General features: G+C 31.2%; 5 protein-coding genes across 5 annotated transcripts; 2 read left to right on the top strand and 3 right to left on the bottom strand. All coding sequences in view use genetic code 12, as the record gives it.

Annotated features, from left to right (window-relative positions):
- Positions 1 to 597: 597 nt before the first annotated feature.
- CAALFM_C604370WA (uncharacterized protein) lies at positions 598 to 3237 on the bottom strand (the record flags this gene model as incomplete). Its single annotated transcript, XM_707015.2, has 1 exon — positions 598 to 3237. The coding sequence occupies one exon, from the start codon at positions 3235 to 3237 to the stop codon at positions 598 to 600; it is 2640 nt and encodes an 879-aa protein (XP_712108.2).
- A 291-nt stretch (positions 3238 to 3528) lies between these two features.
- On the top strand, positions 3529 to 4680 carry GLE2 (RNA export factor; the record flags this gene model as incomplete). Its single annotated transcript, XM_707014.2, has 1 exon — positions 3529 to 4680. One exon carries the CDS (start codon positions 3529 to 3531, stop codon positions 4678 to 4680), a length of 1152 nt encoding a protein of 383 aa, XP_712107.2.
- Positions 4681 to 7136: 2456 nt separating this feature from the next.
- FLO8 (Flo8p) lies at positions 7137 to 9515 on the top strand (the record flags this gene model as incomplete). Its single annotated transcript, XM_707013.2, has 1 exon — positions 7137 to 9515. The coding sequence occupies one exon, from the start codon at positions 7137 to 7139 to the stop codon at positions 9513 to 9515; it is 2379 nt and encodes a 792-aa protein (XP_712106.2).
- A 636-nt stretch (positions 9516 to 10151) lies between these two features.
- On the bottom strand, positions 10152 to 11711 carry CAALFM_C604340WA (dolichyl-P-Man:Man(5)GlcNAc(2)-PP-dolichol alpha-1,3-mannosyltransferase; the record flags this gene model as incomplete). The annotated part of the gene is made up of 1 exon (XM_707012.2): positions 10152 to 11711. One exon carries the CDS (start codon positions 11709 to 11711, stop codon positions 10152 to 10154), a length of 1560 nt encoding a protein of 519 aa, XP_712105.2.
- Positions 11712 to 12054: 343 nt separating this feature from the next.
- On the bottom strand, positions 12055 to 14121 carry NOP8 (Nop8p; the record flags this gene model as incomplete). Its single annotated transcript, XM_707011.2, has 1 exon — positions 12055 to 14121. One exon carries the CDS (start codon positions 14119 to 14121, stop codon positions 12055 to 12057), a length of 2067 nt encoding a protein of 688 aa, XP_712104.2.
- Positions 14122 to 14136: the final 15 nt, after the last annotated feature.

Raw genomic sequence — 14136 nt, 5'->3', positions numbered from 1 at the left:
TCATTATCAAAGTGCATTGGTGTTCTATTATTGGATATAAATTTGTATATTGGAACCACACAAAAGACAACTAAAGTTTTGTGTTATTAATTGCAAACAAAAAGAATAGGTCGTGTAATCTGGCTACATATTTTATTTGTTTTTTGCAGATGCAACAACAACAACGACAAGAACATCAACAATATCATGATACCCACCCCGCCTCCTCTCAGATAAACTAAAGCATATTGTGATTGATATTTTTTAAAGAAATTGTGTTCCTTTTTTATTGGATTTGACAAGCCAGTTTTATCTATGAATACGTTTGCAAACGGTTAGTACACTTTTATTTAGTTACTTTTGAAATTATAAATGTTGAAAATTTTTGAACCAAAATTAGTGCGAAAATAGTATGAATAAATTGGACATAGTACGAAACATGGCTATATCAATTGGTTAATTGGCCTAAATCATCAACATTTTATCCATGTAAACTTCTCTAAATCTATAAATTGAATGATAGAATTATAAAAAACAGAAGAGTGAGTTTTGTAACTATAAGGAAGGTACGATATTTTACCTAATATAATACATATATACTATTTTTTATACAAAAATCTATGTAATCAATTCAATTGATTTCCTATCAATTCTTGTCATATCATCATCTTCATCATTATCATAATCAAATTCAGTCATCTCCACTCTTCCAGCATTTTCCTCTATATCAAATTGTTGAATTACTTGATAATCATTCAATTTATCAACTAATTTTTCGAATTTATCAATTATTAAATCATTTAATATAAATCGATCGATGAATCCCGTCATTGAAGTCTCGTCTTGATTACTAACAATAATCAAACTATTTAGATGCAATTTTTCAAACATTTCAATAATTAATAAAATTGGGGTTTTTTCATTAATTATCAATGTGGATTGTATTGGATGCACATTAATCAGAACAACTTGTGGTTGTTTTCTTTGCGATAATAATTGTTCAACTCGTTCAGGAATATCAACACCGTGGTTGATTTGAAATGAAATTGGTGAATTTGAATCAATTTCTCGATTTGATAATGATAAAAATAATTGATTTAACAATTGTGATTTAGGAATATATCCTACTATAATTGGGTTATTATAATTAATAATCATTGGATAACCTTCATGACAATCGTTATTAATAAATGAGTTTAACGAGTTCAAGGTAAACTGTTCCTGTTCTTGATCAGGTAATAAACACAAACATTTAACATCTAATAAGGGGATCATTGATGAAGCAATATTAATATTGGGTAATTTCGATTTTATTGTACTAGTTAAATTCTGAAATGAAATCAATCCAGTCCCCTTACCTTGATTAATCAATTGGTTTCCATTGTCATAAAAATTGCTGTTAAGGTGGTTATTGGTAGTAACACCTTCTACACCATCACTCGATTGGTTGAAATTATTTTGGAGCCAAGTATCATAAATATTATTTGGTGTCAACCAATCACTAACAAATTTCGATGTCATTACTCCACCCATAATTGGTAATACATATGTCACTGCACCAGTCATTTCAAACATTATTACTACCACTGACATTGTCAATTTGGTGACTCCAGTCATGAAGGATGCAGCACCAATGACAGCATATGAACTTGGTGACACAAGACATGAATCAGCAGTACAAGTTGCCAAACTTTCCCAATTAAATTTCAGTTGTATAGCTTGAGTGATTATTCCTAAAAATCTACCAGTCATGGCACCCATTACTAAGCTTGGCATTAAAATCCCCCCAGGTAAATCCAATCCAAAAGTATAACAAGTTAACCAAAATCCTTCTATCATAATATATAATAGCTTAAATAATGCTACTCCATTGGAATCTTGACAAATGAAATCTTTACTTGTTGACAAATTTGAGTTATCGTTATCTTTGGTGCAGCTTTTAAATAATAAATTCAATAATGCATTTAAAGGTAGTTTTGATATTTCAAATGGGAAATTTATAATTGTTGTGATTAAAACAATCAATAAGATTTCCAAAATTGAGCCATATTTATAATCAACTTTCAATAAATTACATAATCGGTGTCGAATCAAGCTTCTGATTTTAATATTAGAAAATTTCCCATTAAATTTAATAAAATAATGACCATAAACCCCACCCATTATCCCTAGCATTATAAATGGAATGATTTCAACAAATAACCAACTAAAATTACCAAAATTGACTTGAAATAAAACTTGTTCATTAAAATTTCTTCCATCAGTAAATATTTTAAATCCAGTCAAGATAATTGTAGCTACTGTGGCGGAAACAAATGAATTCCACATGATCCTTGTGGGGATGAAATAACTAGGCATACTTTCTAAAACAAATAATACTCCACCAATAGGGGAATTGAATGCCACTGATATACCGGTCGCAGTAGCAGCAGTTAATAATTCTCTTCGAATTGCTTCATTTTGATTACTATAATACTTAGAAATGATTTCATAAATGATATTGAAAACACAACATGAAATATGAACCAAAGGGCCTTCTTTACCTAACCATAATCCGGAACTAACAACAAATATTAAGGCAATACTTTTCAGAAGTAAAGTTTTAAATCCCAAATATTGATCAATTTTCAAATTAAATCCAGATATAATTAGTTTAATTTCTGGTATACCCGATTGACGAATCATATATGCTCGATTATACGTTAAATATCCAGCTATTATACCAAACGCAAGGGCCAAAATTAAATAAATTGGGAAATTAATTATAAATTTAACAATTGGATTGCGTATGGTGAAAAATATTTGATCCCAATTGTACCAATCCTCGACAGGGCAAGTCATATAAGGATTTAATAAAGTCCAAGAATCTTTAGAACTAAAACATATCCCCTTTTTAAAATCATTTAGTGATACTTGAATCAAATCAATGGCTGATGTGAAATAACCCAATATAATGGCAGAAAAAATCAAAATGATCCATTTATTGGTTAGAAAAACAGATGGATTTCTTGAAATTATAATTGATTCCTTTGACCAATCAATAAATGTATTTTCTTCGTATTGAGAATGATGGGAAGTTTCATGAACTTCTGAAGATTGATGAATATGAGGACTGTTGTTGTTATTATTATTGGAATATGTTAATATCGGTATTTCATTAGTTGAATAGGTTATACTATAAGATGATGACGATGTTGTGGAGGAAGAAGAAGTAGTAGTAGTAGTAGCCGTATTTGCACCTCTATCAAGGCCACTCATATTTACTCTACAGTTTGTCTAGTATTGAGTTATATAAACAATCTTATATATGAAGAAGAAAGAAAACTTCAATCTTCATTCCAACCCTCGAAAGGAAAAGGAGCCCAAAAAAAGAAAAAAAACTATCAACAAATTCAAAGAAAAAAAAAAAAAAAGAAAACTCAATTCATTAACAAATCGTCATCTCATTTCAATTGATTGTATCCTACCCTTCCCCCCTTCTCAATATAAGAATAGTAGTGGTTTAGTCAATTAATTTTTAAGAATTGTTTATATTGAGATTTTATTGTAATGTCATTCTTGGGTAGTTCGTCAACAGGAACATCGACCACAGCCACATCAAGTGCTGTTACTGGTCAAGAATTATTAAATGATATAACCATAAATAACCCACCGGAAGATTCAATTGAAGATATTTCATTCTCACCACAACAAGATTTGTTAGCTGTAGCAAGTTGGGATAAAAAAGTTCGAATTTATGAAATTGATCCTAATTCAGGAAATAATATGGGTCGAGCAATGTATGAACATGAAGCTCCAGTTTTCAGTTCTCGATGGTCTATTGATGGGACGAAAATTATATCAGGTGGTGCCGACAATCAAGTGAAAATATTTGATTTGGCAACCCAGCAAGCCCAACAAATTGGACAACATGATTCTGCCGTTAAATCAGTTAGATACGTTGAATGTGGTCCAACAAATACTCAAGTTGTTGCTAGTGGATCATGGGATAAAACATTAAAATACTGGGATATGAGATCACCTCAACCTGTTTCAACAATCAATTTACCAGAAAGAGTTTATTCGATGGATAATTCTCAGAAATTATTAGTTGTTGGATGTGCTGATAGACATATTAGTATAATTGATTTGAATAACCCTCAACAAATTTTCAAAAGTTCACAATCACCCTTGAAATGGCAAACTCGTTGTGTTTCATGTTATCCTCAAGCAAATGGATTTGCTGTTGGATCTATTGAAGGAAGATGTGCCATACAATACATTACAGAAAATGAACAGAAAAAATTTGGATTTTCATTTAAATGTCATAGAAAATCCGGTGGTAATACTACTGGTACCACTAATACTACTGGTGGTGCAGGTGCAGGCTTAAGAACCACAAGTAGTTCTAATGCCAATGAATCTCATGCATATTCAGTCAATGCCATCTCATTCCATCCTATATATGGTACATTCAGTACTGCTGGATCAGATGGTACATTTTGCTTTTGGGATAAAGATGCTAAGCAACGATTAAAATCGTTTCCTGAATTGCCAGGGGCAATATCTGCCACTGCATTTAATAAAACTGGTACTATATTTGCCTATGCGATTAGTTATGATTGGTCATTGGGATATATGGGTAATAGACAAGATTATCCAAATATCATCAAACTACATGCAACCAAAGATTTAGAAATAAAACAAAAGAATAAAAGGTGATGGAATGAGGTGTGTTTTTTTTTGTATGTATGTAAATTAGTAGTAGTCATAAAATTTTTGATAAACAAAATAATATTAATCAAGACGCCACATAAGTAGCAACATCAGTGATGCTATAGTATCAAGTGTCATAACTACTGATTTTGAAGAATATACAAATATAAATGATGTAAATGAATTGAAATATGGGGGGGGGAGTGATGGGGTGATGGGGTGACACTTTTACTATAAAAACAACAAAAAAAAAAAGTTAGCTAATGGAAATCAAATATATGGTCTAGCCAAGATATATCTGATGCAAGAAGCATTAAGAAAGACAGTAATTGACATATTATTTAGTTGTTGACGGGAACATTATGTATGTATGAAGTAAAAGGGCAAGAAGTAGAGAGATCTTGAGAAATGTGTAACTAAAAATGCCAAAAATAACGCCGCAATCTGAATGCAGAGATTGCTGATGAGACACACACAGGCAAAAACCCACATAGATTTTGATTAGTCAATTTAGAATGCGGTCCTAGTTGTGGTTTCATAACATTTGTACTTATACATCCTTCATAAATAGAGAAAATAAATAGAATAAGAAAGTCATTATAATTTAATACTATTGTTCTCTTTTCTTGTTGGTCCTCCACCACCACCACCACCAGTAGTAGTAGTAGTAGTACTTGCAGTATGACAGATTGTTTAAAATCTCAAGGCGGAGGCGTGTCCAAGTGGTTAAAATAAAAAAAAACTATGACGGGCTGGCCGAAAAAAGAAATTGACTTGTGTCTGTCAGATTGTATGGAAGACAAAAGATATTTACTTTGTTTACACGACTAATAATTGGTGTTGTTTCTTCTCCTCCTCCTCCTCTCCCTCCCTCACCTTGTTTGTTTTTAACAATAATGAACAAACAATTGTCATCTATATATATACTAATTAAACGTTGTTGTTTCAGATCTTTCTTGATTTGCGATTATAGCTAAATGATTACTTTAGGTCTTCCTATGTACTTGTTGTAGAGAATCGGCTACCACAAATATATTCCTCCAGATACTTCTTCTTCTCTGCCGCCTTAGATGTCTGCAAAAAGAAAAAAAAAATGTTGACATGAAAGAAAAGAAAAAAACAGCACAGAAAAATCCTCTCTGCATTTTAAACCAAGGACAAAAAAAAAAACTCACACCTGTGGCTCAATTTTCATTAACCAAAATTGATTACTTGATACACCACTCAATTGTTATTATATATAACGCCCAGGCATAATCTTTTTCTTGACCTAACCCCAATTTATAGACTAAACTAAACTAGACCAATAAAAGACCTGTCTTCTGAGTGTGGGTGGTGGAGCATGCGTGAGTGTGTGTATCAACCAGAAAGAGAAACAAAAAAAGAACAACAACAACAAGTAACAAAAACTCAATCAGACAATTTGTATTACTTAAATGAGAAACAGAAGGAAAAAAAGTTGAAATATAAACCAATTAGATAGCTGGATGGTCAGACAGACAACAAAATAATCGGACCCAAATGTAAATCCAACAAACAACACAACTTACATCTTTTTTTTTCTTAATCTCAAGATTCAAATATTTTACAACCCTTTTTCTCTTCTTCTCTTTTTCTCTTTTTTTAATCAACCAATCTACATCTCACTCAACCTTCAATCTTTTTACTTAGAGTAAGAAGGAGACATTTCTAATCATTCAAAAGTTTTGATTGATAAATTGCAAAAAGAAAAAAAGGAAAAAAGAAACAAAAGGAAAGAAACTTATCAACTTAGCAGCAAACTGACATTAAAGGCAGCCAAATCTGAGTCTGAAAGAAATTTGAAAAAGAAAAAAAAAAAAGGGAACGAAAAATTAACATTCAGAAAAAAAAAATAAAATAAAAAAACTTACTTTCAAATCTTTCCCTCTCTCTCTATTACTTACCAACCCCCCCCCATCTAACCAATTCATTCCATCCATCCATCCATTCAAGTTTAATCATTTCAACTTATAAGATATTCCATTCATTCTTATATCAGATTCTCTATAATCTTGAATTTATTTAAAAATCCCTCACTGACACCAAGTAGTTCAGCATCAACGGCTAGATCACACTGGCTATCTTACCCACTTTTATCAACGAACAGTATATCAAACTGCACTTTTTTTATACAAATTTGAAAAGTTCAACAAAAAACAACAATATTACTTTATATATATCCATTTGACAATTTTCATACATTTTTTTCATTAAATCTGCTATATTTTGTTGCTTTTATTAATTTATTGGCTTTTTATTTTGTTTTGGTTTGTTTTGTTTCATTTGTTTTATTTTCCTTTAAAGAAATTTCATTATTATCTTCATATACATACATATATAACTCATAACTACAATTATTGCTGGCAATGAATCATAAACAAGTACTACCAGAAAATGAACCGACATCAACAACAACAGCAACTCCATCATCATCCAATACTATGGTTCCCAACACAACTAAACAGGTTTTAAACTCGTTGATTTTGGATTTTTTGGTCAAACATCAATTTCAAGATACAGCAAAAGCATTTTCTAAAGAAAGTCCCAACTTGCCTTCTATTCCTCCTTTGATGGATTGTTCTCAAGGATTTTTATTGGAATGGTGGCAAGTTTTCTTTGATTTATTTCAAGTCAGATATGGAGACGGTAACAGTAATAATAACCCTAACAACAAGCTTTATCATGATTATCTCAGAGTCCAAGAAACTCAAAAACATCTTTTCAGTCAACTTCCTCTCATACAGCAGCAGCAACAACAACAACATCACTTTCAACAACAACAACAACAACAAGGGCAACAGGGACAGCCTTTCCTGCAGCAACAGCAAAGAGGAATCGGTGTTGCTAGTGGTATGCAAAATCAACAACATCAATTTGCCCCACAGCATCAAGGCCAACCTCAAGGACCAGGTCAAACACCTCAACCGCCAGGTTCTGCAACTAACGCTAATTTCCCTATCAATATGCCACCAAATCTGAATCCTCAACAACAAATGTTCCCCATTAATCAACAATTTGCTCAGATGCCAAATGGTCAAAATCAGCCTTCAATGGAACAACAACAAAGAATGGCAATGATGATGAAACAACAAGCAATGGCTGCACAAAGACAACAAATCCCAATGAATGGTTTAGATCCACAACAACAACAGCAAATGATGAATGCTGTAGGTGGTGGACCTGGTAATTTGAATTTGCAACAACAACTATTTTTACAACAACAACAGCAGCAGCAGCAGCAACCCAAAACTACTTTCCAGCAACAAGCACAAAATCAAATGAACAATTTGCGTCAACAAGCTGCAATGGTTGCTCAGCAGCAGCAACAGCAACAACAACAGCAACAACAACAGGGTCAGTTGCAAGGCAATTTGGCATCAGCAATGGGTGATTCATCTCTGAAGAATAACTCTCCTGTTGGTGCAAGATCAAATCAACAGCTGACTCCACAACAAAATGCTGCACCAGCTCCACTGCCACATCCTTCTCAACAAGGTCAAGCACAAGCTCAACATAATTTCCAGAGCCAACAACAACAACAACAACAGCAAATGACTAAGATGGCTGGGTCTCAAGGAATGAAAAAGAATGGTCAGATGTCAAACGGCACTAGTAATAACAGTAGTGGCAGAAACAATAATGCTCTACGAGATTATCAAAATCAATTAATGTTATTAGAAAGACAGAATAAAGAGAGATTAGAATTTGCTAGAAACACTGGTAATTCCGACTCCAACCCATTGAGTAATGGAATGATGTTTGCCGGTCAAAATCAATATTCAAATTCAAATCAAAATCAAAATCAACTTCCTCCTAATCAACAACAACCAACTCCAGCAACTTTCCACCCACCACCTCCGCCAACAACTGCAAATGGTCCTCAGGGACAATTTAATCAAAAACCATCACCTGCAACGTCAAACAATTCACCTGCATTAGGCAATAAATCATCACCAGCAATGGGCAATAAGAAATCGAAGAAAGAATCCAATAGTAAAAAGGGTAAAAAGGCGAATTCAAATGCTTCTACAACAGCAAACAACAAAACATCTGGACAAACAACACCAAACATGTCACAACCTCCTAGTGCTGGCACGGAGCCAAAGCAGCCTCAACCAACAGAGCAAATGCGTCAATTACAAGACAAGCAACAGCGTCCAGGTTCAAATACTCCAAGTATGGGAAAGAAGGATTTCCAGCCATTGACACCTCGCTCTGAACCAATTAGTGGTGAAACTACGAAAAAGAAGCGTAAATCAGGTAAATTGAATGACAATAATGAAAATAGTAATGGCAATTCTCCAAAGAAGCAAGCCAAAACCAATGCAAACTCCAAAAACTTAGATCCTATAATAAAAGAAGAAGAGAATGGAGTATTATCTTTGAAGAAAGAATCTTCAACTTCATTGCAAGATCAAGATCTAGATTTAAACCCCCCATTGGCACCAACTCAAGCCACTGCTATGTCCAATACATTTAACGACGATCCATTTGATGTTCATTTATTAGATACACAACATCATCACCAACAAAATAGCAACAACAGCAATCATAATCGTGGGCAAAATCTTTCAAATGGAAGTAATAATCTCAGTGTAAGTGGCCCAGGAATGGGAATGAATAATCTGGTATTTGGTGATTCGACTCATGCATTTGACATTAATTTCAACATTGATAGTCTTGATGATATATGGACAACTACTGGACCAGGAGGTGATATTACTGGCACTGGTTCGGGTTCAGGAGGTGCTGGCGGTACCGATGATGATAATTTCATGGGAATGAATTGGGCTGCAGATCCAATTGAAAATGGCGATTAGAGGAGTTTTTGAATTTTTTTGTATTAATTTTTTTGGTCAAGTAAGGTACACTTGTTTGGTTCCACCCCACCCGACCCGACCCCATTTCGCCCCCCACTGGTACTGGTTTCTATTTGTTCCATTGTTATATTCCTTGTGTTTGTTTATTTTTCGTTTTCTTTATTAAAAATTCTTTTTTTATTTTTATTTTCATTTTCAATTTTCCATTTTCCATTTTTGATTTTCGATTTTTTGTTTTGTATTTGTATTTATTCTTATCCTTTATTCCTTATTCCTTATTCTTGGTCATTTTAATTTGAAGTTTCGGTTGGTTTATTAATTTTTAATTGAATTATATTGTTAAATTATATTATATTATATTTTAATTTATACTATATATCATTTGTTATATTATTATGCTATTTTGTTTTATTTTAAATATTCAAGATTTTATATCTATATACATACAATTACTAATCATTGTTTATAGAGAAATTTACGACCACATATTGATCCTTTTATCATTTATCAAATTGTTCATAATACGATTGTTATGTCTATTGTTTGTAATTATTTATAACTGATATCCATATATGACATGTCTGGTCCGGTATTAAACTTTTTTATTCTTGTTTCTTTTTATTGTTCTTGTTTTCATTAGAAGTAGATGATAAATTGACTGATGGTGGGAAMCCAATGATCAAAATTCCACCAAGTTGCACCAATAATCAATGATAAAATACTAACTAATGTAATTGAACTAATTGAATTACTAGGGAAAACATTCCAACACCATTCATGAACAAACCAAATTGGCAAGGCAAAATAAATTGGGAAATTCAAATATAATAATCCTGGTAATGACCAAGCATACCAACTTAAAAATTGATAATGTAAAGATCTAGCAAATAAAATACCAATTAAATTAGTAATTGACATAATAATGAAAATTAATTGTGGACCTGATTGAGGATTTTTAATCAAGTTTGAATTATTACCATTTGATGATGATGATGATTTAGAAGAAGAAGAAGAAGAAGAAAATGGTAACACAATTTGATAAATTAAACTAGTGATTGATTTGCCTGTGATACGAGAATTCAAAAATCTGGTGATAATGAAAACCAAGAGGGTGAAAACATGTAATAACAATAATAATTTAGCAAATCCATCTGATGTGAAAGTTTCAATTGATAAAAATTTCCAATTTACGGTCCATTCATATAAGAATTTTCGTTTAAAATTGAAAGCTTGATTAATATAATCCCATCTTATAATCGATGCCATTCTTCTAACATCCACATCATTATTAAACAATTCCAATGGTAATAAAAATTGCCAACCCATTATAATTTGGATAAATATCATCACTATTAAAACACTTGTTGATTTAATTAAACTTTCATCCAATAAGAAATAAACAATTATGATAAACCCAGGAAAATATAATAATGCATTCATTTTTATCGATATGGCAATACTATATAAATCACTTGCCAATATCACCAATAAATATACCAACCAATCTTCCGTGATGTTAGTACTAGCTTGTTGTAATATTAAAATCACTCCCAATATAGCTAAAGTTGTCCAACAATCATTAAATAATCGTAAAACATAAATCGATACCAATCGTTTACTCAACAAAAATAAATATATTGTCCATGGTGGGATATTAATTAAATTAATATATATCAAACAATTGAAAATTATACTAGTAGTAAATAAATAACTGAAAATATATTGTGCTTCTCTAACATCATAAGACAATATTTCCTCCCCAGTACTACTACTACTGCTACTACTACTACTGATTAACCATTGAATAAATTGATAAATTTGGACAAACCCACCAGGATATACAATTGGTCCTGAATCTCCTTCAATTTCACTATATTTAATTATACCTTGATTAATTAATTTAATTTGTTGCATATAAGTAATAAAATCAATTTCAGTATATGAAATTTTATTAATGACAATTTTGGTTAATATAGAACTTAAACATATGATTATAGGATATACAATAATTGTTACTTTGGGATTAATAAGAAAGGCAATTATACCTTGTTTGATATCGTCTAATACATTTGATAATGTAAATTCTGGTGATTCTCGAAATTGTTGTTTATTTGTGTTTGTGTTTGTGCTTGCATTGGTTGACTGATTTTTTAAAACAGTATCCACTTCTTTTGGTGATTCTTGAACAATTGGCATCAAGAATATGTTAAGAAGTCACTAGTCACTATCGAATAATACTCAAACGGGATCAATAACTGTTGATGATGATGGGAAATTTTTTTGTTTTGTTTTGTTTTTAGTTTTAGTTTTAGTTTTTGGGCAATCAAAAAAAAATTGATTACACGACACACGACCAACCGGATAAATTATTAATATTTATAGAAAARGTTATATTGGGTAACGGCGGCGGCGGTGCTACATAAATCATTTTTACTTTACAAACTATAAACCACCATCATCATATTTTGGTCTTGTTTCTTGGTAACTACTTAAATATATAACATATATAATCTATAACATAATAACAGTGCTATTTCATTCAATTCTTCTTCTTTTTACGTATGGTTCTTAATAAATCACGTTTACGACGTTTACATTCACGTGAAATATCACCTCTCATACTCCAAAACCATTTTTCATATAATGATTCTTCATCTTCATCTTGATCTTTATCATCTTTTCCTTCTACTTCTTCTTCTTCTTCACCTGGTAATTTTATTTTCCCATTACCACCACCACCACCTAATTTACTAAATTGTGATTGAGTAGATAAAAATGGTGAATCAAAATGACACCAAAATAATCCAAATTTTTTATTACTTGATAATAATTGTTGATTATTGGTTTCTTCTTCTTGTTGTTGTTGTTGTTGTTCTTGACGTTGCTTTTGTAATTTTTTGTATAATTCTTGTTGTTTAAGATTATCCAATTGTTTATCAGTATCAAGATCTTCATCATCATCTTGTAAACCAAGTTTAAATGATCCATTATCTGCTATTGATGTTGGTTGAATAGTTGTGTTACTTGTAGTTGGATTAAATAATGCTCTTAAAGTTTCAGTATTATTTGTATTTGGTTTTGGAGCACCAAACGTTGGAATAAATTCTTCTTCTTCATCATCATCATTATCCTCCCTCTCCACCTCTATATCGTTATGATCTTTATCATAATTACTTTTAATTGCTTCAGTGGTATACTTGTTATTAAATTCATCTAATTCAATTTCATTACCTTCGTCATCTTCGTCATAGTATGTTTCTTTAGTAGGCACAAAACTTGATGATTGTTTATAATTTTCAATAATTTGATTAGCTGATTTAATATCAACGGTATTAATTTTTTCAGCATCATTTTCTTCTTCTTCTTGTTCATCCTCTGATATTTTCCCTTCAATCTCATAATCGTAATGTTTTGCTTTCTTTCTGCCTTTAGAATCTACTTCAATTTCATCATCATCATCATCATCATCATCAGCAGCAGCAGTAGCAACTTTACCACCACTACCATGAATTTCGTTTCCAGTCTCTTCTAATTCTATTGGTTTATCAAAATCGTATGAATCAAACATTGATGCTAATATAGATTTATTCTTGTCAATTTCTTCCTTGTCATTGTCATTGTCATTATCATTATCGATACTAGATAACTTATTACCACTATTGTCTTCTTTATCTATTATAATATTATCTTTACTATAATTTTCTGCTTGTTGTCCAGAAGATATACCACATGTAACTTTTTCAATTATATGATCATCACCAGATCTCCATTCACCATTAATATATTTCCAAGTCAAATCTCTAATAGTTTTATTTTTTTCAATCCCCCATAATTTAGTTTTATAATTTTTAAAAATTTTCAATTCTCCATTAATTAAAATTCTTAAAGTTTGTTGTTTTAATTTTAAATTCAGTCTGGGAGTTTTACGATGAACTCCTCTTATAACAATCCCTTTACCTGATCGATATAAAAATCTATTTTGATTGAATTTATTTGGTTGAGTTAATGCACCATATGATTTTGATCCAATTAATCGATGTTTAGGTGGTGGATTTTTCGTGTTTGCTGAAATGTTGTTTGTTGTATGTTCCAGAATAGATATTTCTGGTTGATTAAATCCAGCATTATAACAAGTAATTAAATTTGAAGTGAATTTATTAGTTGGATAATTTGTTTTATATTCTTGGATTTTTTCTAATCTAGATTCAACAATTTTATCACGACGTAATTGTTCAAGTTGTTTAATTTGATTATTATTACTACGTCCTCCTTCCTTGTCTTTGTCTTTGGAATTTGATTTTTTCCATCTTTCTAAATAATTGGGTTTAGCTAAAGAAATAATCAATTTCATCCCCATAAATAAAACTCCATTCAAAGATTTCTTTAATTTATTAAATTCAGAATCAGTAGTAGATATAGTCACATAAGCAAAATAATATAATTGTAAAGGTTTAGTATGAAATTCTAAGGGTGATTTGATGATTCCATATTTGGCGATTCTAGTAGTTAAACTTTGTTCATTTTCTTTAAGTTTAGGAGATATATTTCCAATATATACTCGAAAGTCTTTTATCGGTGACTCCTTATTGTTTTCTATTGTTGCCATTATTTGGTTAGACAG

Source organism: Candida albicans, chromosome 6 (assembly GCF_000182965.3).
Source record: "Candida albicans SC5314 chromosome 6, complete sequence".
NCBI lineage: Eukaryota > Fungi > Ascomycota > Pichiomycetes > Serinales > Debaryomycetaceae > Candida > Candida albicans.
The sequence above is the reverse complement of the archived record's forward strand: the minus strand, read 5'-3'. Positions and strand labels throughout refer to the sequence as shown.